A 23,879-nucleotide genomic window follows, 5' to 3' on the forward strand; every position below is an offset into this window, starting at 1 on the left:
GAAATTACTGCATTGTGACCATAACTGTGAATACAATAACGGGGAAGATAAGGGGCTGAAAGAGTTCAAAAGTAAGAGAACAACAAGGATACCTAGCAATAGTACTATTTACGTCAAACGAGGCTAAAATGCCTATGTGAATCTTTTCGGCCCTCGAAAGAGGTGAATAACCTTAACTTGCCACAAATTGTTCATTTTTTCTTAAAAAAAGAAAAGCAATAGTACCATTTACCAAGAGGCAAAAATTAAGGAGAAAGGTAGTTCCTCTATTATGTTTATTATGTTGATCGTTTGTATATTATGTTTATCATTTGTAATTACAATAATTGTATCTTGTTGTATGTAAACTGGTTTTAATATACACACACAAATATATATAATTGTCATTGGCTGGTTTTTGTATGAAAATATTGTAGAATTGATGTGTTGTACAATCATATCGTTTTCATGTGTGTTCACATTTCAATATGTGAACTCATGATCGTTTTAAATCCTTAAAATAATATATATTTCACAATTCATATGTCACTTCATCTCTATGTGTGGATTGAACGATGGAGGAGTAGCCATCAAGTTGTGGCTACGCCTTTAGTTCATTCAATGCTACATCGGTTAAGCACTTAAGAGCACAAGACTTTTGGGGCTCATAAAGGGCTATATAAGAGGGACGAATACAATTTATAAGCGGTTTGACTCACAAGAGAAAAGAAACATCACATTATTGAGCACTTATTGTAATTCACATCAAATATTTACAGAGCATTGCAATGGACGTAGTCCAATTTTGAGAGTGAACCACTTAAACTTTGTTATCAGTTACTTAAGTCTTTATCTCGAGCTCATCAAGAGTTGACCGTACTGGTTTTGTTAATCTCTTGGTCTTTATTAACCTCCCAATTTTGAGTGCCAACACAGTAATATCACACAAATTTGTATCCAATGTGAGTAGCTTTGAAATAACCAATAAAAATATACGGAAAGAAAAATTAAAAGTAATTATGTACACCTTATGAAAAGGTAATAAAAATGTTAACGTCCATTGAACAAAAGAAAATGCCAACCTTATGAAAGTGAAAAATGTCGAAATAAAAAATTACAATTTTTACCACCTAAAATTACAATTTTTACACATTCATTTTCGCTTTTTATATACTTTTCTCTTTTTATATACTTTTTTATATTTTTTATCGTTAAATTGAATTTACTCTAAAGATAAAATATAACATAATAGCTCACTAATCTAGCTCTATGAAACCGAAAATGTATTAGCACTCAAGTGATCCACCAAAGCAGCGAGTCCATGAAAGATTAATTTTTTAGTGTCAGTAACGAAATGTTCTGTATGAAAAATAAAAAACATATGTGCATATATCATTTGCCCAACATTTATGTAAGAATGCTAGTGAAAAAAAAAAAACTTTTAGAACGGCTCTTCTACCCTTTTTGTGGGACCCATCTTTTCATATGCCACAGATCTACGGTCTTACTTCTACTGACTCGTCCAAAATGTACGGAATAATGGAAAATTCCACTGCAGTGATTGATGAACGTCTGAGATGCGCAGGTGCAGAAGAATAACGGTAGACCCTCAGCTCAAGGAATACTCGACTCGGATCCTCCTCCTCTCTTCTTCTTCTTCTTCCTGCTTTCTATCCTTTTCTCTCCATGCGTGACTTTGCCCTCGGCGAACCGTATTGGACTTCCTACAGTCTTCAATCCATTATCGCAACCTCTCTGCTACTCTCTCTCTTCATCTCACCGTAATCCGGACTTTACAAATTCAACGTCCAAAAATGGGCTCCGAAGGATCAAGCGTCGTCGGTGAGCCTCGCAAAACCCTAGATTTTTCACCTTTTTAGTTAATTTTGCATTCGGCGAAGTTTTTCGCAGATTAATTGTTATATGTTGATTTTGTTCCTGAATGATCTAATTTCTTGGTTTTGTTTGAGCTAAATTGCATTTTTTGGGTCTGTTTTGCTTGTTTGTAAACCTAGTGAAGTGGATTTTTGATTATATTTGCTTACAAATTTGGTTGCTTTGTCCTGAATTATAGGGTGTGTTGTGAGCTTGATTGGTCCTTTTGGGTTATGAACTAAGTGCGAATTGATGTTAGTATGAAATCAATGTTGGGATTTGTTAGCCAAAAGTGTCCATCAAGGATCGAATCATTCCAATCTAATTTGACAAGGAATGATGAAGTTTGCGTGGACGGTGGATATATAACGTTAACGTGTACGGTTGAGCCTTCGAGGTTCATCTTTAACCCCTCACTAATTACTACGGTACCCATGCTATTTTATCAGTGAGGCTACTGCAAGTTTTTTGGGGCTGGCTAAGGTGATGTTATGTGAATGGCAATGATTTTGGATTATCTGTCCTCTTGGCCGAAAATTGTGATAAGAAACAAGATATAGATTCAGAAGTCATGTTGTGCCTTAGTCACCCCCTTCCTTCTTCTTCTTTTCCCTGTACTTCTGTTTCTTTGAAGCATTTTCCTCCGTGAATGGTTGCCTAAATCGTTATGCACTTCCTTGCAAAGAAAATTAAAGAAACCTCCATTCTCTCCTATAAACACGGTTGCCCATTATTCTGCCTTCTTTAATGTGTCAGTTCCTCCACAATCCTCTTGCTGTACATAACTCCATAGTTGAATCTAACCTCAAATTTGAGATTAGATTCACCAGTGCCAAAACAAACGCCTCATATATTTTTAGCATCCTTCTCTTACAGGGGAGGCAATGTAATTTCTAATATGAGACATGATTATTCATCTTTTGTGTTAACATTATGTAAAGCACTCTAAAAATGGTATTTGATTGGGTACATCTCTTCTGGAGGTGGAAAGGAGCACTCTGAGGACCAAGATCATTTTAAAAGACCATTACTTATCATCTAGAGAAAGTGTCCATGTCTTTGCTAACACAAGGGTCGTTCCACTTTTCAATAACCATTTTTCAGACGGTTTCTCCATAGAGAGTGCAAGATTGTAGTGTTTTGGCATACTATTGTAAACACTTCTCATTTCTCTCAACTTGGAAATTATAACACCTGCCTTTAGCTAATGTTCTATTTCTTTCTGAAAAGAATTTATAGAACCTCTGCTGTTATTGAGGACGTGAAAGCCGATGAAAGTATTTCTGCCAGGAGTTTTATTGGTAAAATATATAAGACTAAAAATCGGAGAAAGCCTGGGGTATTTCCCTTTTTGTATTTGTTGAACTAGCTTCTAATTTTGTGATGAATTTGATGTGATTTGTGACTGAAGCTGCCTTTGGTTTTCTTTGTTATACTAAGTAGATATGTCAATCCTTTTTGTTAGACAATTGTCTTATTCCTGTTGTTCGTGATTATTTGTTACAGTATGGCATTCATTATTATCAAATCATGCAAGAGTTGTAATTATGTGTCTTGACTCTTTTTTGTGTGTAGTTCCCAGGAATTTCAGATTACTGGAAGAGCTTGAGAGGGGTGAAAAGGGAATTGGGGATGGCACTGTTAGCTATGGAATGGATGATGCTGATGATATTTATATGCAGTCATGGACAGGGACAATTATTGGACCTCCTAATGTAGGTTCCTTATTCTTTTTAATTTTCCTTTTTTAGGTAAATTGCTGCCCACAAATGCGCATTTAAGTTAAAAAAAAAAAAAAAAATCATGGAATGCTGCCTTGAATTAACATCATTCTTTGAATTTAATGTCTTGCCGATCTTGCTTCTTGCTAGACTGTGCACGAAGGGCGCATTTACCAGTTGAAACTGTTCTGTGGAAAGGACTATCCAGATAATCCACCAACTGTTAGGTTCCAAACACGAATAAACGTGACCTGTGTCAATCGTGATACTGGAGTGGTAGGGGATTCTTACCTGCAAATATGTTCCTTTGTTATGGTTGAAACAAGCTGACGGGTGGACTAATTACCAGGTTGAACCCAGTCTTTTCCCCATGCTTGCCATTTGGCAAAGGGAATATACGATGGAGGACATATTGACACAATTGAAGAAAGAGATGATGTCACCACAAAACCGAAAGCTAGCTCAGCCACCTGAAGGTTTGTTAATTTCTGCTGTTTCCTGCTGAACATGCTTTACCTTTTTATGTATTTTAAGTTTTATTAGCAGAACTACACTATTCCTTTATCGAATATAGTTGCTTCTATTGTTTTCCTTCTGTTCATATCATGTCGAAATGGAGAGTCAATATTTGAATATGTATTTTCAGGCAATGAAGAGGGAAGGGTCGATCAAAAAGGGCTTGTGGTGAAATGTTGCATCATCTAAGGTCAGACTTGAACGAACACACGACACTTAATGTAGTATACATGTAGAATGATACCTGGTAAGGAGCATCTATGTGCTAATCCTGCCTAATGTACTTAAGGATCGCTCCATCTGGAACAATGAGCTGTAATGTCTGTTCTACTATTACGTATGGTTTTGGCAGACAGACTTGTGTATGTGATGTTTTCCTACAGTTATTTACACACACGTTGTTTATACTTCGGGCATGAACCGCCTTATTTTGTAGAAGCTGAGTACAGGTCCTTGATAAGGAGAGATATCACCATGTTACGAGGACTTGTACATACGTCCACTGCATTCTTGAATGTTTACGTGTGTTTTTAGAATGTGACAGCATTGTGTTTTGTCGTTGTTGTATTTGCAGAATTGGATGAACGGCTCCGTAGGTTTATGAGGATGTTATATTTGACTGGCTGCTTCTTAGATTTTATATCGTGAAAACGTTTAAAACCGCTCCAAATACCGAGTGGGTTATGCGGGTACATGATATGTAATTATATGAACCAAAGGACGAAAGGACTATGAAATATCGATTCTTCAATACCTTTTGTTTTCCTTTCATGACCGAAGCGGTATAGTTTGATACTAAATTCTAATCAAGACAATTATGTTTGTTATGAATGATGATTAATATTTGGTACAACCAAATATTAGAACAACTTATGTTCAACTCCGAAGCCAAAGGGGCTATTTATGTGAAACCAATTATACATTGTGATGTTAAAATACATATTATTCAGAGTGCATAGATATTATTGTTTTTCGTCAATGCAAAAAACGTCATTTGACTGCATGAACAGTTGTTGATCATGGTAGAGTAAGTCAATTTTTGCTTTTACTCTACCATGAAAACGGATTAAGGTAAAGTATCATTTCCCAAAACAGGATTTCTTAGCTGTTAAGCGACAAGCAACGAAAAAAGGAGAATCACCAACCCCTCCATTTATTTATAAAAGAAATTTGAGGAGGGAAAAGACTTAAAAGAGGGTAGAATGTCGCATCGCCATCACTTAAGAGATAAGACTGAGAGATGTGGTCGATCAAAAAAACAACAAAGAGATTATAACTAGGTAGGGCTGGTGACCGGTAGAAGTTGTGACAAGGTAGTCGTACTAGAAGGGACGGTTGAATCATCTCCGTTTCAGTGAGAGATAATACTTGTTGAGTATTTTAGTTTGACATTATTTCACACCCAAAAAGAAGTGAGCTACGTATGAATAAAATTTAGAGATGAAAATCGTCTTTCATTTCTCAAGGTTGAATTAACACGTATATAAATTTAGTCGAGTTAGTTAGAGCATTGTACTGCACCTAAATTCGAATATAATTTAAATAAATAACATATACCTTATCGTTTGTTAGAAAATAAAAAAGTTTTTTTTTTTAACTTTGCAAAAGACAACAGTAGTAAAAAACAATACATTAGCTAATATTGATGCAGATGGCGAAGCTTCGTTCACTTGGACATTTGTGGTTTTGAACTCGGTGGGAGGGAAAGCTTCTGATTTCTGAAAAAGCAAGGAAGGAAAGAGGTCCCAGAACAAACAAAAACCGCCGTGAAAGGTGCTGTTTGCGTGGATAAAATAGGAAGAGCGTTCACACTTGAGACTTGAAAGAGAGCTGAGAAACTATTGGGAAGTGAAGTAACAGCTAATCTGTTATCTGTTCCTGTAAACCAAATGCAAACGTAAAAGCTGACGTGGTATGTATCGAATTTCTGTATTCGAAGTTCAAAGATTAGAAGATTCGGACCGTTGAAAAAAGAGATAAATACATTCAAATTTTTTCTTTATTTCATATAAGGTGAACTAATAAAATACGCTAATGCAATCGCATTGCTTAAAATGACTTTATCTAAATCTCATAATCTTTGTACTCCGAGCAAAAAAATCCGGAAAGGATTTCAACTTTCTAACAACAATCCACAATAACCGCTCCAAAAAGGTTGTTGATTATGTCTATGTTGTATGTGCTATAACAATAATAATAAATAAATATTCAAACAAAGAAATAAAAATAAGGAAAACGAAAATATTGTGGGAAATTATAGTCACCGTGGGAGGGCCGGTGCGGGGACGCGTGCCATTTGGGACGATATTTACACCGGAAAGCTTTCACAACACAATAAATTTCAATAATTATAAAGTAATATCTATCACCATGCCATTCCAGTTACTTAAATTTTAAATTATTTACGTTCGCTTTTAGCCCGTTGTATAAATAAACAGTTTGCGTGGTTGTGAATCGGACGTTTCAGGAAAGAGAGAGAAAAAAACAACCACAACTCTCTAAAGTTGCTCCGCTCGTTACAAGGTTGGATTTATTGATCGGTTTCTTTCTTAATTTTCCTTCACCGCCATTGCATTTGATCAAATTTACCTTCTTCTCTCCCCTCTCGAGTTTCAATCCTTCTTAAAAATATGGGTTCCTCTTCTCTGTCAGAAAACAGTAAGCAACAAGGTATGCAGTCTCTCTCTCTCTCTCTCTAGGTTTTCTTGAACTTTCCGGCCGTTTCGCTTGGAGTTAAACGAAGGGTTTATATATGTTTTAAATTTAATTATATGTTAATTAATTGGCATAAACCTTGTGATGTGTTTGTACTCAAATTGCTGATGCATGCAGAGAATAATGGTGGGACATTCGTACCCAACGAAGAGGACGTTCTGCAGAGACATGTAGCCTTCTTTGACAGGAATCACGATGGCATTGTTTATCCTTGGGAAACTTTTCAAGGTTTTTATTAATTGTTTTTTGCTTTTCTTCTTTAAAACCTGTATGCATGATCATTACTATTCATAATCTCTTTGTAATTAAACAAGTGATCGCGCGCGCGCGCGTGTGTGTTATATCAACAGGTTTTCGTGCGATCGGGTGTGGCATCATGTTGTCCACAGTCAGTGCCTTTCTCATCAACGCGGCCCTCAGTCGAAAGACTCGCCAGGTATCTCTCTCGCTCTCTCACTCAGCTCACTACGGTTATCATTCGCATATGCATCCGAAGTTCTAGGTCTGATTCACTTTCCGTGACAAATTGTTTAATAAGAAAAATGCTATAACTACAAAGCAATAGACTAGTTGCCGGCGGCATAGATTAAAATATCGTTCCCATATCAGAATATTTGTTTTATGAGCTGTGCCCGTTCAGAAAGTGAAGCACATGGAGAATTACGAAATTTCCCATCATTTATTTTTGCTCGAACACTCACATCCACATGTTTGTAGATGGAATCGAACGTGGCGAATATCTTCTAGGGTTTATAGTGCTGGTGACAAATGTTGATTTGATTAGCACTAGCACTAAAGCGCCTTTTGTGTTTACCTTACCAGAGAAGCCGGGATAAATTGTTTTAATTTTGTTGACGTGGTTACGTCAGTTCGGTTGCTTTAAAATAAAATAATGTTAAGAAGATTAAATTTAGTAATAAAATTTTACAAACTAAATGACATAAAAGTTAATGATTAGATTATAATTTAAACGTTATTAAACGTGTTTATTTTTATTGATGATACATTATTTAATTTACAAATTTTTCTTTAAATTTAATTTCTCTAACATCATCTCTAAAGCAATATACTTGTAACAATTTCCGAGGTTTAATTCTCCGGTTCTATAGGTTATAATTGGTCTAAACAAAAAGGGAATTCTTCTACTTTTACTCGTTCGTTTACAAAATTTATCACTTTTTGGAGTCCTCAAAAAATTAAAGGAAAATTAATGAAAATTCCAAAAAAAAATAAATAGTTTTAATGAAAAATGACAAATAAAGATGTAGTGAATAGTACTAGAAAAATGTAAAAATGTGGTTTTTTTTTTAAATGAATAGTACCGGAAATGTTTAATTAAAACTCCCTAAAATTAACGTAGGTTGCAACTTTTCTAAAAATATGTTTATTTTACACTATGTTATTGAATATTTGATTGAATGTGCGTTGTTATAAGAGAATTGTGACGCATTAAGCAAACAAAGAACATGTGTATTAGGGGAAATGAATTATGTCTAATTGTCTATGTCGACACATTTGCTAGTATTAAGGTATAAAATATCAATGATATCGGAAATATCGGTAGTCCAAAAACACGGAAATTTCGATGGAAATATCGGGGTATTATCGATATCGATAAAAATTGAATAAAAACCACTGAAATTGTAAGAAAAACTTGGAAATTTTTATTGAAACTTTTCATGATGTTTATTTAGTCAATTATCTATTAGTTTATCACACAAAAAAATGGAAGGAAATGCATTGCATGATAGATATAACTAATTTAAGTTGATTATATAGCAAGCTGAGTAACATTATGAGTGTAGAAAATATGTAATAATTAATGAAAGAAGTTTAAACACACCATAATCATTTATATATAATGAATTAGTACAATATTTTACACTTTATACATTGCATGGTAAGATACATGAGTGACTTAGCAAAGTCTAAAATATCGATGATATCGGAAATATCAGTAGTCCAAAAACACGGAAATTTCAATGAAAATATCCGGATATTATGGATATTTTAGACCATAATATTACAATTTGTATACTATATATTACGTCGAGCGGAAGTGACGTGGCTTCTGTATGTTTGGTGCAGGGAAAGTTCCCTTCTCTACTTTTCCCAGTTGAAGTTAAAAACATCCATAGAGCCAAACATGGCAGTGACTCTGGAGTCTATGATAATGAAGGAAGGTATAATTATTAATTAATTAATTGATTAATTAATCTATATTTTGTACATATAATCTACTTATTATATTATATTATATAGTCTGTCAGATCTAATATAATAAAATAGTTTTAATTGGTATAGCTTTTTGTAAAACGCTTCAGTGTGTTGGAATATGACCTTATACACTCAGCGAATCTAACCACTTGTATAACGAGAACCTAAATTTTTCTACACTCAGCATTGAATCCAACCAATTAAAACTATTTTCACAATCATTTATAAATTTTTTAAATTATTCTGCTTAAGTGCTTATTTTATAATGAACTCCCCAACTGTTGGTCTTGGTCGTTGTCACATTTGGAATTAATATACATTTCTAACTAATCACATGCATGATAATAATTTCTTGCTTTTGGACTCCAAAATGAAGCTTCTTGAAAAGCTACGTTTGAGTTTATATTTAACAAAAAATGATTTTCACACATTCAAATTCTCATTTTACACACTTTGCTTATTTATATCAATTAATGTTCTTTTAGACTGACTCCAACTTTGGGCTATTTGCCAAATTTCCCGCCAAACACCATTCAACCCAAGCTAAAACATTGGGCTAAAAGGCCAAATCCCCCCCCCCCAAATCCTCGTGGACTTGCTTGATATTGGGCCACTCTCGGCCCGCCCACTCGCAGATACGCCCCACAAGCCTGCTTCGAATCTGCTCCCAACAGAGTAGGGCCCCGCTGTCATGCCCTGTTGGCCACTTCCCCTGAGCCTAACAGCTCTTTTCCCCATCCGACGGCCATCATTTAAGGACTGTTGGTTGATCCAACGGTCCAGATTCAAATTTCATTTTTAAAAAATATGTTATTTTAAAATACATTGAATCCAACGGCTGAGATCGAATATCATCAAATCTAACGGTAAAAAAAAGATTAACGGCCCAAATTTAAATCCAACGACTAAAATAATTAAAAAAAAATTATTTAACTCAAAATTCATCCAAAAACTCTATAAATACTTATATATTTGTTTAAACATCCACACAAAACTCAATTTTCTCCTACAATTCTTCCAATTTATCTTTCTACTATTTCTTTCCATTTACAAATTGTTCAACATGGCAAGATGTTGCTTTATGCTTGGTATGTGTTTTGGTTAGCGAAGATGGTGCAGTTGGAACAAATCAAAATAAAAAAGTTTTGTGAAAGTTGAAAGACTAATGAAAGTTGAAGGCTTGCTTTGTGGAAAATTTAGTGATTTTTCAATATTTATCGAAATTTAAATATTTTTAAATTAAAATATTCATAAAATTAATTTACGATAGCCTACATATTTATTTATTTTTTAAAATTTAATTTAAGAAAAAAATTAGTTTAAGTTCATTCTTTAATAATCTTTGGCTAAAATTTTAGGTCATAAGGGTTAGAGCAGAAAAGCCGTTTCTGGGCTAAAAGCTAAATTTTACAGGCTAAAAAATTTGACTTTTAGCCCAAGGGTTAGAGATGATCTTATCCATATATATCGATAACAAAGGATAAACATAGATGTATGAAAAGGAAGATGGTTTTCACGCACTTTTTTGGGCTTGTTACACGTCTCTCTATATTTCTAGAAATCGAATTGTATAAGTCAAACAAAATATATATAACTGCCAAATTAATTAAACAAAAACGTGTAAAAAATAAAAATAAAATGTTTTTAACATGTATATCACTTCACTTATCAACTACTCTAATCACCTTCTTTTTGGAATTTGGATTACGTCTTCATCTTTTTGCATTTCTCGGATTTCATTTTGGATCTTCTCATTAGTATTTTGTATTTAATTATTTTTCTCCAATTACAATTTTTCAGGTTTGTTCCGTCGAAATTTGAAGAAATCTTTGAGAAGCATGCCCATACGTATCCAAATGCGTTGACATCAGATGAACTGATGGGCATGCTAAAGGCTAACAGGGATCCCAAGGATTATGCAGGATGGTAAGTTTCTCATATATGTTCATGTCCTGCAGAAATATAAATTAGAAAACAGAACTAAATTAATGAGAGAATATATAAAATGCAGGTTGGCTGCCTATACAGAATGGAAGATCTTATATGTGCTTTGCAAGGACAAAAATGGTTTGTTGCAAAAAGATACAGTTAGAGCTGTTTACGATGGAAGCTTGTTCGAACGCATGGAGAAGGAAAACTCCGGCGGAGACAAAAAGAAAGAGTAATTCGTTATAATTATTCAACCATGCTGGATTTATTAATAAGTTCCTAAGCTTTTTACCAAGTTAATTAATAATTACTGGCTTTGTTTCAACTGTATTTCCTACATGTGGATGAACCGTGTGAAACAAGCAAGACGAGTTATATATTGGGAGTTTTTTATTTTTCATTTTTTTTTTCTTGATGCAGTGTTGTCTGAAAAAATTTGGCAGATTGTATAGTCTGGTGTTGTCTATTTGGCCGTGCCCGGGGGATAATCGGAAGTATACCGGTGTTTATATTGAGCAGTATATGTTGATATTGTTTAGAAATTGTGGATGTTGTTTGTTAGTTCGTTAGTTCATGTGTGTAAATATATTATATGTTGATTTGTTTATCAAACTATGTGAATCGAAATAGGAATGATATTAATTTCATATAAACTTTTTATGAATTTACTTGAACATAAACTGAACCTAGGTTGATTACTAAAATATTTATGTTTTGTACTAAGCGAATGATCTGTTTTTGAGTTGAACATGGAAGCTGTAAAATATTATAACCTGCAGATATGTCTGTGTTTCCGTACATCAAGAGGCAAAATCACATTAACGGTCAAACTTAGGGTTGGTCTGGTATTGCTGTACTTTAAAAAAAAACTTATGTGCTGTGAGAATAAGTAGTTGTGAAATAAAGTAGCAGAGTGTTTGGTAAAATTTTTTGTAAAAATGCTTTTGAAAAAAAAAAAAGTAGTATTATAGTGTTTGATAAACTTTTATATAAAACAGATGTGAAAAAAAACTGGTTTTTCAAAGCTGGGTTTTGCAGCTTTGTGTTTTGGCTTTTTTTCATTCAAAACTGTGAAAAAAAGTTGAAGCTGAATGTTTGCCAAACATAAAGCTCCCAGCTTTTTTTTATGGGAACTTTAACGAAAAGCACCTGGTACTGTTCATTTTAATGAAAAACCACATTTTTACACTAAAAAGTCAATCCTGGTACTATTCACTTTACCCTTTATTTTGTCTTTATTATTAAAACTCAAAGTTTTCAAGCCATTTTCATTAGTTTTTTTTTTTTTTATAGCCAATTTTTTCATAATCATTTCAGTACCAAACCAGGACTTAGCACATGAGTGCTGTTTGTGTTTCAGTTCCTTAATTTACTCAAACAAAGGCTGATCAAAATCACATGAGGGTCAGAATAGCACACTGTTCGTGTTTCACTTCCTTAATTTACTCAAACCTGTTCGTACAGGCTCATGGATGATAGAAAATATGGGTTGTGATACGGAGGTCAGTCTGGTATTTTGGGCCTTATAAAATATGGGTTGAGGCTTTTGCCCTAATATGTTGGTGCAATGCTCCAATGAATAATGCAGTTTTATTTTGGACATTGAATAATGCCATTTAGACTGTTTAGTGACCGCACACCTTCTTGATCATCTCCCCAATAGAGAGTGACCCATACGAATAAGTTTTAGATAAATTCGTATTTATTGTATAATGAATGGTCTCTGTTTAGTGATTACACATCTTCTTGACCATCTCCCCAATAGAGTGACTCGTACGAATAAGTTTTAGACAAATACGTATTTATTGTATAATGAATGGTAGTAACTCACATTATCAAACTCATATATGTAAATGAGTGCTTTTCAGCGCAAATAATGAGAAATCAGTCATAATTACAATAAATTAAGATTCAATTTCATTATGTGTAACAAAAACATTCTAGCACTTTTATCAGTTGAACGAAAATATAAGATTTGCGTTCTAAATCAAACCGGGGGAACAAACATGTGCTACCTTTTCAATAATACGTTTACACCCATAACGACTGCACATGATCAATCGGCAGGGTTGGCCGTGCCCAGCTGAACTGAGTCCGGACAGAGAGAAATTGAAGCTAACACATAGAAGCAAGCAGTGGTGCTTGGGAATCTTATCTGGAGGGGCAAAGTCACAATTAGTTGGTCGGATGGTTGAGGCAAAAAGCCTTTATCTTGTGTATATTGTGTTTGTGGCCACATCAAAATTCAAAAGCGATCGATGGAAGGCAAAACCCATCACTTTATTATTTTATAACCAAGAAACTTGACCGTATTATTACTATATTATTGAAGGGGACCTTCCTTTTCTTTTCCTCTCTCTTTCTTGCATGTTGTGTGTTCCATTGCATCTCCATCTCATCTTTCGTTCGCTTACTTTTCCCACACGCCACTTGCGAGTTTCTTTTAGCAAGGACTTGGATTAGTCGGTCAATTTGCGTGGCAAAAAGGATGGAATAATAATAGTAAGGATTGTTCATGTCCAAAACACGTACATTGAAATCAATCCATTTCATTTGTCTTTCATACTGTGCATTGCTTTCGCATGGCGTGGGGAGTGTGGTCGATTTACTTTATATCTTATCTATATTTTAAAAATAAAATGGCTCCAGGGTTACAAATAGATACAGTTTATATGCACAAGAATCACCAGTATTTTGAATGTATGGTATAATTCATGTTACATAACTTTTATGTAGTTCGACTTGTCTAATTTCTTATATTCACAAACTTTTTTTCCTTCTTCAAAAAATTTGACCAAAGAAAATATATTTATGTATAAAAATTAGTTATCATGGAACATAAAAATATTAATTGTTACTCTGATATAAAATATTTTGAAAAAGGGTAACGATGGGAATATCAATTATGGTACCTCACATTCACAATAAAGAAAGATTTTGGTTTCGTGTCGTTGAAGTCAATGATTAAGTAGATAGTTGAATTTAAATTTAGAAATGTGTAGGTTTTGTGTTTGGCCACTATCATTAATTTACTATCAAAATATAAAAAGATGTACGTAATTTTCATTTCTTCCTTAAAGAATTATTATTATTATTATTTTAAAAGGAGGCCAACTGATGCCTTCGACACAGAAATTCACTCTTCGAGGGTCGGAAAGACTCATAGAGGTATTTCAACCTCCTTTGATCAACATCGTGTACTTCACCAGAAATTGAACCCAAAATGTATTGTGTGAAATACAATACCTAGAATTCGTCTCTATCCATTAGGTCACCATGCGATCCGAATTGGAGTATCGTATTTGTTTTTTACTTGGTCAGAGAGAGACGTTGATGTCTCACTACATAGTAAACAATTTAAAATTATCAACTTAATAGGTAGAATCATGTCATTTTCCCTTTCTTGGAGAAATTAGGTTCACATTCTTCTTTTTGTTACTACATTGATTAAAATCCTATTCATTTTCAATTTTGTCCTTGGTATTAATAACATCATTAGTTATTTGAATAATAAAATAATTTTTATTTTTAAATAAATTCCTTTAGTGTTAAAAATGTTACAATTAGTATATTTATATTCATGGTTAAATTTTTATCATATATTTTTATTTTTAGTTTGTACCTATTTTTAATTTGTACCAATTTTTTTTTTCATTTTTAATTTGTACCCATATATTAGTTTCTTTTTGTGCCCATATTTTTTAAATTTTTATTTGTATTTGTACCCATGTGTATACCGTCACGTGACATTGTATATTTAATCAATGATAGAAAAATTACATATGGTATATTTATGTTTTATGCCTAAACTTTGTATCGTATATTTATATTTTTAGTTTGTACCCACTTTTAATTTGTAACATTTTTTAAAATTTGTAGTATTTTCTTTTTAGTTTTATTTTGTACCCATGTATTAATTTCTTTTAGCGCCTATATTTAAAAAAAATTCATTTGTACTCATAATTTTTTAATCTTTTATCTGTACCCTAATTTATTTATAATGTACCCATTCTTTTTTATTAATGTACCACTTTGTTATATGTGAAATGTACCAATTTTTATAACACTATGGATATATTCTTTTGCCATTTATTATTTCTTATTTTTACATAGTTTTTATCCATTTATTCAATCAAAATGTTTGAATTTTTTTATTGTAACCTATTCTAATAGTATTATAATGAGGGATTTTAAATTTATAGAATTATAAATCTCATAAAATATCAAACAATTAATGTCAAAACTATAAAAATAAAAATATTAATTGTAATATAATGAGGTGTACAAAGTCAAATGACTTTGATCAAACTTTGAATACCATTAAGGTTTTAGTTAAAAAATGTTAAGGATTAAGGACCGCATCCAAAGTATCCATTTTTTTTTGTGTGGAAAGAATCATGTCATTCAGTATACCTTTTTAATTATATTTTTGTGTAATAGAGACGTTCAAGAGCTTGGATATTCATATGGAAAGATCATATCGTATAAATTAATAATGTACATACGCTAGCTAGGGTTTGTTTTCTTTTTGCACCTTAGTGACTAAACAACTGGATTCCTCGATGACGATAGCTAATCTAATTCTTGTGACGGAGTTAACTTAATTAATTATGCGATTCCTACATTTATTTTGTTTATTTGTATCATCCTTTCTTTCTTTCTTTTTCTGATCAAATCCTCCTTTCAATCATTAATAAATTTATTACGTTAGACGTTGAACAAGGCAGAGAAAATCACCGCGCCTATTAGCTACAAATACTTTTCTTCCCCTCCTAATAAGATTCATTTTATCGTAATTAGTTTGCTGATTTTCACTTAGTTCAGTTGGACGGAGAATCGTGGCCGTCCCTTGTGTATGTGTAGACGTAAATCAAAAGCCACACCTATGCTTGGAGGTCATGGAAGTCCAAATAATTAAGCCCTCGTTAGCTTACACCTAAACTTGGAGGCCATGGAAGTCAAAGTAATGAAGCCCTAGCAAAAAAGAAGCAGTTGAATGATGGTGGAGTATGGACCAACTTTAACTAGCTATTTTTCAAACCACAAAATTATTAGTTACATTAGGTAATGTTTCTAGGAGCTTCCATTTTTTTAATTCATAGACTCATAATTTAATAAAAACTATACTGTAAAAAATACCCTTCTTTGAAATTACTAAAAAAAAAATTTATGCTGCCGTGGTCAACAACCTCAACTATAATTGACTTTTAAACTCACTAATTTCAAGCCAACTAAGCTTTTAACTTTAATGGCCATAATGCAAAAGTAAAACCACATTCATCATAACCGTCAATTTTTTCTTCATATGGCCAATCTATATTCTAACGCATATAAATCAAAAGAAGATAAAAGAATAAACAAATGGATGAGTACATAAGACCATTTTCAATCATTGGGTTAAAACTTAAAATTTTCAATCCAGAAATAGTTTTTCTGATCCAACCCTTATGGGTTAAATTTTTAGCCCGAGATTACTAAATAATGTATTAAGGATAATTTTTTTTTCTTAAAGTAACTTAAAAAAAAATTATGTAAACCATCACAATTTAGTTTTATGAACATTTTAACCTAAAAATATTTAGATTTCTATAAATATTGAAAAATCACTAAACCGACATTATAAAACTCATGAAACACTATGAAAAAAATATGAAACACATGAAAGTATTTTTTTAATTACTTTAGCCGTTAGATTTAAATTTGGACCGTAATTTTTTTTTTACCGTTGGATTTGATCATATTAGATCTTAATCATTAGATTTAATGAATTTATAAATATAAAACTAAAATAAAATACACGTATATGGTGGGCCAGCCCATTAACCCAGAGGGACATCCTAACCTAAATTTCCCCATAAATGAGTTTTGCATTGAAACCCATATTTGTCCCAAGGGTTGAGCAAGTTTGAGTGAATTTATAACCTTAAATTTGAGTTTTACTCCAAGGGTTGGATCAGTAGGTCTAAAGAGAACAAATGTACGTAATTTGTTTATTTTTATATATTTTTTTTCATTTAGTTATTAAGGAGAGGCAGTAGAGTTCGAAATAAAAATGTGTGTGAGGATATATATGAATTAACATCACCACGTAAAGTAAACGCTGGATTGTTACATGGGAAGAGATTACTCGTTAGTGAGTCACACTCACCCCACCCCGTAGCCTTTAGGCTTCAACCCAACACATTAAGTTTCTAACTCCCTCACGTAAATTCCCCACAAAGCAACCTGACCTACCTCTCTCTCTCTCTCTCTCTCTCTCTCCACACACACACATACACTAAGGGCGTGTTTACGTATTCGTAATCGGAATGAGAATGTGGAATTGAATTCCGATTACGGAGTACTCCGGTGTTTACTAAACATGGAGGAATAAAAAAAGCAATGGTGCACATACAAATTTTGGAATTCAATTCCTTGTATCGGTGGAATTGGATTCTCTAGATATAGGTGGTAATCCAATTCCTGATTATTTGGGTAATCGGAATGACACTTTTGTTCCCTTTATGCCCTCACTTATTGTTTTTATTTCCAAGACTATCCTTTATAAACCCATTAAAGTATATAAAATATTTGATTTGGGACAAGGACATTTTAGTAATCATACTGGTTATATTCCAATTCTTCTGAATTAGTAAACAACTTAATGAAATTCTATTCCGATTCTAGAACATTTAAGTAAACAGTTTCAACAAGAATCCGATTCTTACTTCTCCTAATTCCAACTCCTCTTTAATTCAATTCCTCATATTTTCATTACCGATACGTAAACACGCCATAAAAGAGTGCTGCAGTCTATATGCCTTTCCAAATATTCATAGTTCATTTGTTACCTGAAAGCACTCCATTAACAACCTCTTGAATCTTCACACTTCACAATTCAAAAGCCTTACTTCTTCCAACTTCTCTCTCTCTCTCTCTCTCTCTCTCTCTCTCTCTCTTCTAACTTGCTACAGCCACCACCTCACAAATCAAAATATGATGTCTTCTGTATTTGTTTTCCTCCTCACTATTTCCTTCCTTACAACCCTGTCATCCTCCGCAACCACTTCCTTCGTCTTCGGCGGCTGTTCCCAGCAAAAATACCTCCCGGGTTCGCCCTACGAGTCGAAAGTAAACTCGCTCCTCACCTCCCTGGTCAACTCAGCCATGTTCTCTACCTACAACAACTTCACCTTCCCCGGTAGCAGCTCCGCCGGCTCCCAGGACACCCTATATGGCCTCTTCCAATGCCGTGGCGACCTCAGCAACATTGACTGCTCCCAGTGCGTCGCTCGCTCGGTGAGTCAACTCGGAACCCTCTGCCTCGACTCCTGCGGTGGCGCGTTGCAGCTCGAGGGCTGCTTTGTGAAGTACGACAACGCAACGTTCTTAGGGGTGGAGGACAAGACCGTGGTTGTTAAGAAATGTGGACCGTCGACTGGGTTTGACTCGGATTCGTTGACCAAGCGGGATGCCGTGCTGGCGTATCTTGGGACCAGCGATGGGACTTACAGGCCGTACAGAGTCAGCGGCTCCGGGAGTGTTCAGGGCGTGGCGCAGTGTATCGGGGATTTGAGTACGAGCGAGTGCCAGGATTGTCTGTCGGAAGCCGTCGGACAGCTCAGGTCCGGGTGCGGGACCAGCGCGTGGGGCGACATGTTCTTGGCTAAGTGCTACGTCCGCTACTCGGAAGGTGGATATCACCCGAACGGCGGTCATGGTAAGATGTTTCGCCACCCCGGATGGTGGTTTCTACTTTCTGGTTTTTGGTTATTTACCCTCTGGTTAAAATGAAGAATTTGAGTTTACCAATAACCCCATGTAATTACGGGTGAAACACTGAAATATGCGTCCCAAATGGTTGTTTTGGTAAATTCACTTTTCTTCTGATTATTCTCTCCTTTTTACCTTTTTGTGTAGTAGTGTATTTAATTAGTGATTAGGTTTGTTTGATGTACTAATTAATTATGCTTGTGTTGTGTGTGCGTGTTGTTAAGGGAGTGTTTGGTGGTGATTAGGAATATTCAAGTACTTTGATTTTCAGAGTGGTTGTTAACTTGTTACATTCAGTTTGATATATGATAGATTTGCTGTTTATGAGACCAATTTTGATGAATGTTAAGTTAAACTGGAAAATTTCAAAATAGTCGTTATGCACTCCTTTTCTAACAAAGATGAGTCCATAATAATTCTTTAGTGTTAATAGCAGCTCTCGTTGGCTGAACCTCGTAAAATAAAAAAATAAAAAAGAAATGCAAAGATGCCCCAAGACTGTTATATTGTAAATAATAAGACTTTCTTGTGTAACAAAAAGCTCATAGTTTCTTTTTTAATTTACATGCCAATGGGATAAATGCGACCCACTTTGAATTTCTGTCTCGCCAGAAATTTGAGATAAAAATTTCAACAGTATGGCAGTAGTGATATCTAAATTTACTAGAATTCCTTCACTAATACTGCAAATTAAAGAAATATTTGCTCCTCCTGCCAGAAGTAATCAAGGCTGCCTAATCTGATTAGACTTTGGTTAATTAAAAGACAACTCAGTTAATGAAATAAAGCATACACACACAATCCGATCAAGCTTAATTTGATCAAATCACCATATTAGTCATGATCGATGCTTGATTATTACTTTATTATGTTTGCTGTACGTGCATAAAGCTAAAGTGTTTATAAAGTGTTTGATGTTCTTTTTTCCTCTTTCTTTTTGTTCTGCTTTAGATGATCATGATGACGACGACGACGATGAGCTTGAGAAGACACTTGCAATACTCATTGGAATTATAGCAGCAGTTGCACTACTCGTCGTATTTCTTTCCTACTTCCGAAAAAAAATTTATGGCGATGAAAAAGGTACAAACCAGATCTCTCTCTTGTTCTAATCCTTCTTCCTAAGTCCGAATACATGAGAAATACTTATATGCACTCTAATGTTCTGAACCAAGAATACAATGTCACGTGTTTTAACTTTGCATGTGGCATCGTATACTAAGTTTGGAACATCATTGTGATGTCCGGAGAAATGTATGTAAATTCTTTCCCCGATAATACTATACAAGATCGTAATCTTAATAAACTCTTTTACAAACTATGCAGGTGGTAAATAAAAAAAATGCAGATTGTGGATAGTTCTGGATGAAAGAGCAAGTGTTCCTAGATAAGCCTGGTATTTACTTGGCTTTCGGTGTCTCCTTTTTATTTTTTGCGTCAAAATTCTATCTCTCCCTCCATTGCTCTCTCTCTCTCTCTCTCTCTCTCTCTCTTTGATGTAGTAGTTTCTGGCATATTTCCTTTTGCAAAAGAAGAGCAGTGAGGGTAGATAGAAAGACAGATGTATAAAGGGCAACCTTGAAACAAGTGAAATGCGAACTTTGATCAATAAGATAAAAGAGAAGCACAAAGATTCCTTTACTCTTAATCCCACTTAACCACTCTTATCAATATTAATTAGCTAGATTGTTTACTAATTATGTGTTTAACTAGCATAAACTTCTGGTAAAGGTCTTCTTTGTGATGCTTTTGCTTTTGTTGGGTGTTATGGGACTTTTGGTGCTTTTTAGATTTTATACAGAGGGCAACTTTTGATATTGCAACCAAAAGTTTAAAGATTTCATGCCAAGTTCAAATTTTATTTATTCTGCAATTCCAATCTTCAATCTCATATAAGCAAAGTAGCTTTCTGCAATCTACCAACTCATATTTGACTACGCATTCTCTGCCTAACATTCAAGAACAAAGTACTCGGCAAGAAAATGACGATTTTTTTTAGTGTGCGGTGAGATTGTCACCTGATGTTACTAATCCACATATTATAGCATGAGTACAAAGAAACTTTGACCTAAGTGTGTAATATTAATAATATAGACACGTGTTATAATATGAGTGGATTGGTGATACTAACGAAATGACAGTCACGCTGAAAAACTTATTTAAAAGAAGATGGTAGTGTATATAAGCATTGTTTAATGATGGCCCTAAGCAACAATGATTAAGGCAAAGTTCTCCGATATAAAATGCACCAGCTAATATTTTAAAAGGACAATTAGGCGTGGATTCAATTGGCTAATAATTAAGAAATAAGAGTAGGACTGGGATGCTTCTAAAGCAGAATCTTCTCCCCTCCTCTCTCTCTTGCATAATTTGCTTCCTTTTGGTGTTGCATTTTAGCCCCTATAGGGTTTAGGAAATTTCATTTCTGTCCTTTCTAATTGAACAGAATTTTATGAATTTTGCTGGAATTTCCTCCCTCAGGTACTGTCTACCTCCTCACTAAGCGCGCTCTTCTTGTCATTTCAACTTTATCTTCATATTGAATTTGGCCTGAAGTCTTTCTTTAACTTGATCAAATAATGGTATTTATATATATATATATATATATATATATATATATATATATGAATGTATGTGTGTGTATGTACGTGTGTGTATGTACAATATAATATGTGTCTGCAAGAAATCCTGAATGATGAAAGCATATTCTGCATAAAATCAGAAACTATGTCCTCAACAAACAAAGGGGACATAGACAAAGCAGTCAACGAAGGTCACAAGAGTTGTGATAAATTAAGGTGGCAGGTTAGAATATTTTGATTGATAAGATTAAGCGGTGTATTAGATTTAATTAATGAAAAAAAGTAAACTAACAGTGAGAGCATTTGTCCTATAGTTAAAATTTTCATTGTACAGAAAATACGACTTAATAAATTGTGTTCTCGACACATTGATAAATTTCACCTAGGAGTTTAAAGTTAAATCACTAGCTACGATTGGTAGGTTTAGACTAATATGTACAAAATTTTCTTTTTCTTTTTTGTTGTGGGGGCTTGTTCAAAGTGATGCGTCATGGACGGGACAAAAGGGTACTACGCAACTGCTCATTGTGCATGTTCATGTTCAAGATATGAAAATGACAAAGAAGCTGCCGGACCCCCCCCATCTTAAAGCACTGATGTTCAATTTAAAACCATATGCTTCGGTGTATGACGTGCATTGATGAATAGAGTATTGACCGTAGAGTTAAAGTTCACTATTAACAATTCTCGATACGTATACTGATGCATACTAAAAAAATGCGTCGTATAGAGATACTACACAATAACATGCTAGACTTTTGTCATTCACTGCGGAAAACTCTAAACACAAGACCGTACGTGTAGGATCTTTTGTACTTAACAAGCGAAGCAGTGGACAATTCTTATTCGGAGACACGTGAGATCAAGTGAGGATTTTGGATAAATAGTATGTTATGAAATACTCCACAATAACATGCTCGACTTTTGTCATTCAATGCGGAAAACTCTTTAACATAAGACCGTAGGTGTAGGATCTTTTGTACTCAACAAGCGGAGCATTGGGCAGTTCTTATTCGGAGACACGTGACATCAAGTGAGGATTTTGGACTAATAGTATGTTATGAAACGTGAGCGTCCAACTCAAAACTAATTAACAGATAAATAACCCAACTAAAAACTAATTGAAAATGACTCGTAAGTAAAAACTGAAAGCCCAAAACAATAAGTATCCAACTCACCAAAAATTAGGGTTGGACCTTGCTGACCACAGAAGACATAGATTGGGCCGAATTAACCATATAAAGTTGGATTGGGGTTAAAACGACTCAAAAGTAAAAAAACCAAAAACTAGGGGCCTAATTGCAAATCACTTCCACCTGTCCAAGCAACGAGCCGCCACGCGTCGAATTTTCCCAAAACTTTACTAACTCACCCGGTCCTCCAACAATTTCATCGGGCCAGTTTAAGGCGCTGAGAGAAATCGAGAGAGGTCGTTCCTCACGAAGCAAAGCATATTTCTGAAATTTCCCAAAAAACCAGAACCGGAAAAGCGAGCAGCACAGAGATCCGATGGCGTTGGAGTGGGTTATCCTCGGGTACGCCGCTGCCGCGGAGGCGATCATGGTGCTCCTCCTCACGATCCCCGGCCTCGACGGCCTCCGCAAGGGCCTCGTCACTGTCACCCGCAACCTCCTCAAACCGTTTCTCTCGGTGGTGCCGTTCTGCCTCTTCTTGCTCATGGACATCTACTGGAAGTACGAGACTCGCCCGAGCTGCGAAGGCGACTCCTGCACTCCCTCGGAGTACCTCCGCCACCAGAAGTCGATCATGAAGAGCCAGCGCAACGCGCTCTTGATCGCCGCCGCCTTGATCTTCTACTGGCTCCTCTACACCGTCACCCACCTCGTTGTCCGCATCGAGCAGTTGAACCAGCGCGTCGAGCGCTTGAAGAATCGCGACTGAATCCACTCGGTTTGCATTTCGATTTCCAGTCTTTTAGCTTTATTTTGTGTTTCGATGGAGAGATTGGGTTAATTGCACTTCGTTTATATCCGATTTTGGAACTTAGTTTATATCGGATTTTTGAATTTCTGTGTTATGTGATGTTATAGTGTTGTGGCATTAGCCATTAGGGTTTTGATTTTAATCTGGCACTTGGAAATTACTAATCTGTCTCTGAATTTCTGGGAATGTTGTTAGTATAATTATGTATTATCAATATTTTTTGAGTCTTCATCTCTATATATTTTATAATTTTGTTTGTTGGAGACTGAATTTAGATTACTTGGAGATAACTTGTGATTTGGGTATTTATTAGTTTAGATTAATATGCATTTGGGTTTGTGAGGTTTAATGAGTGATTATGGCTGATAAATGCCCCATTTAGGCGTTGATCGTAACAGATGGACTGGCATTTTCTGGTCAATTGTTGATGTAGATGGACTAGAGAATCGAGATTAAGGTGCCATAGACTAATGATAAGCACGATCCGTTTAGCCTTTTACAACTTAATCCAGTAGGCTCGTGTAACGACTTACTATGCCTTTGAATTATCAGGGGGTGGCTGTGTTGCTCGCGCTTTGTGTTTCTTCCTTTAGTTCTTAGCCTCAACTTAGTTTCCGTTCACTCATTAAGCTTGTGCTGAGCTGACGGA

General features: G+C 34.7%; 4 protein-coding genes across 5 annotated transcripts; all 4 read left to right on the forward strand.

The window, feature by feature from the left end:
* Window positions 1-1,609: 1,609 nt before the first annotated feature.
* On the forward strand, window positions 1,610-5,027 carry LOC126607255 (ubiquitin-conjugating enzyme E2 variant 1A-like). The gene is made up of 6 exons (XM_050274786.1): window positions 1,610-1,821; window positions 3,430-3,569; window positions 3,726-3,851; window positions 3,925-4,051; window positions 4,222-4,281; window positions 4,666-5,027. Exons 1-5 carry the CDS (start codon window positions 1,794-1,796, stop codon window positions 4,278-4,280), a joined length of 480 nt encoding a protein of 159 aa, XP_050130743.1. The 5' UTR covers window positions 1,610-1,793; the 3' UTR covers window position 4,281; window positions 4,666-5,027.
* Window positions 5,028-6,508: 1,481 nt separating this feature from the next.
* LOC126607252 (probable peroxygenase 4) lies at window positions 6,509-11,605 on the forward strand. Its single transcript, XM_050274783.1, has 7 exons — window positions 6,509-6,761; window positions 6,924-7,034; window positions 7,157-7,242; window positions 8,895-8,989; window positions 10,824-10,949; window positions 11,035-11,184; window positions 11,373-11,605. The coding sequence occupies exons 1-7, from the start codon at window positions 6,722-6,724 to the stop codon at window positions 11,380-11,382; spliced, it is 618 nt and encodes a 205-aa protein (XP_050130740.1). The 5' UTR covers window positions 6,509-6,721; the 3' UTR covers window positions 11,383-11,605.
* Window positions 11,606-17,751: 6,146 nt separating this feature from the next.
* On the forward strand, window positions 17,752-20,357 carry LOC126607251 (plasmodesmata-located protein 6-like). Of its 2 annotated transcripts, none has more exons than XM_050274782.1 (3): window positions 17,752-18,645; window positions 18,978-18,982; window positions 19,656-19,721. In XM_050274782.1, exons 1-3 carry the CDS (start codon window positions 17,928-17,930, stop codon window positions 19,719-19,721), a joined length of 789 nt encoding a protein of 262 aa, XP_050130739.1. In that variant the 5' UTR covers window positions 17,752-17,927. The 2 variants fall into 2 exon arrangements, with proteins under 2 accessions (XP_050130739.1, XP_050130737.1); XM_050274780.1 differs by lacking the exon at window positions 18,978-18,982 and adding an exon at window positions 20,031-20,357 and having other exon boundaries at window positions 17,757-18,651; window positions 19,656-19,787.
* Window positions 20,358-22,661: 2,304 nt separating this feature from the next.
* Window positions 22,662-23,486, forward strand: LOC126607256 (uncharacterized). Its single transcript, XM_050274787.1, has one exon. It carries the CDS (start codon window positions 22,796-22,798, stop codon window positions 23,186-23,188), a length of 393 nt encoding a protein of 130 aa, XP_050130744.1. The 5' UTR covers window positions 22,662-22,795; the 3' UTR covers window positions 23,189-23,486.
* The last annotated feature ends 393 nt before the right edge of the window (window positions 23,487-23,879 follow it).

The sequence above is a fragment of the Malus sylvestris genome, chromosome 16 (assembly GCF_916048215.2).
Source record: "Malus sylvestris chromosome 16, drMalSylv7.2, whole genome shotgun sequence".
NCBI lineage: Eukaryota > Viridiplantae > Streptophyta > Magnoliopsida > Rosales > Rosaceae > Malus > Malus sylvestris.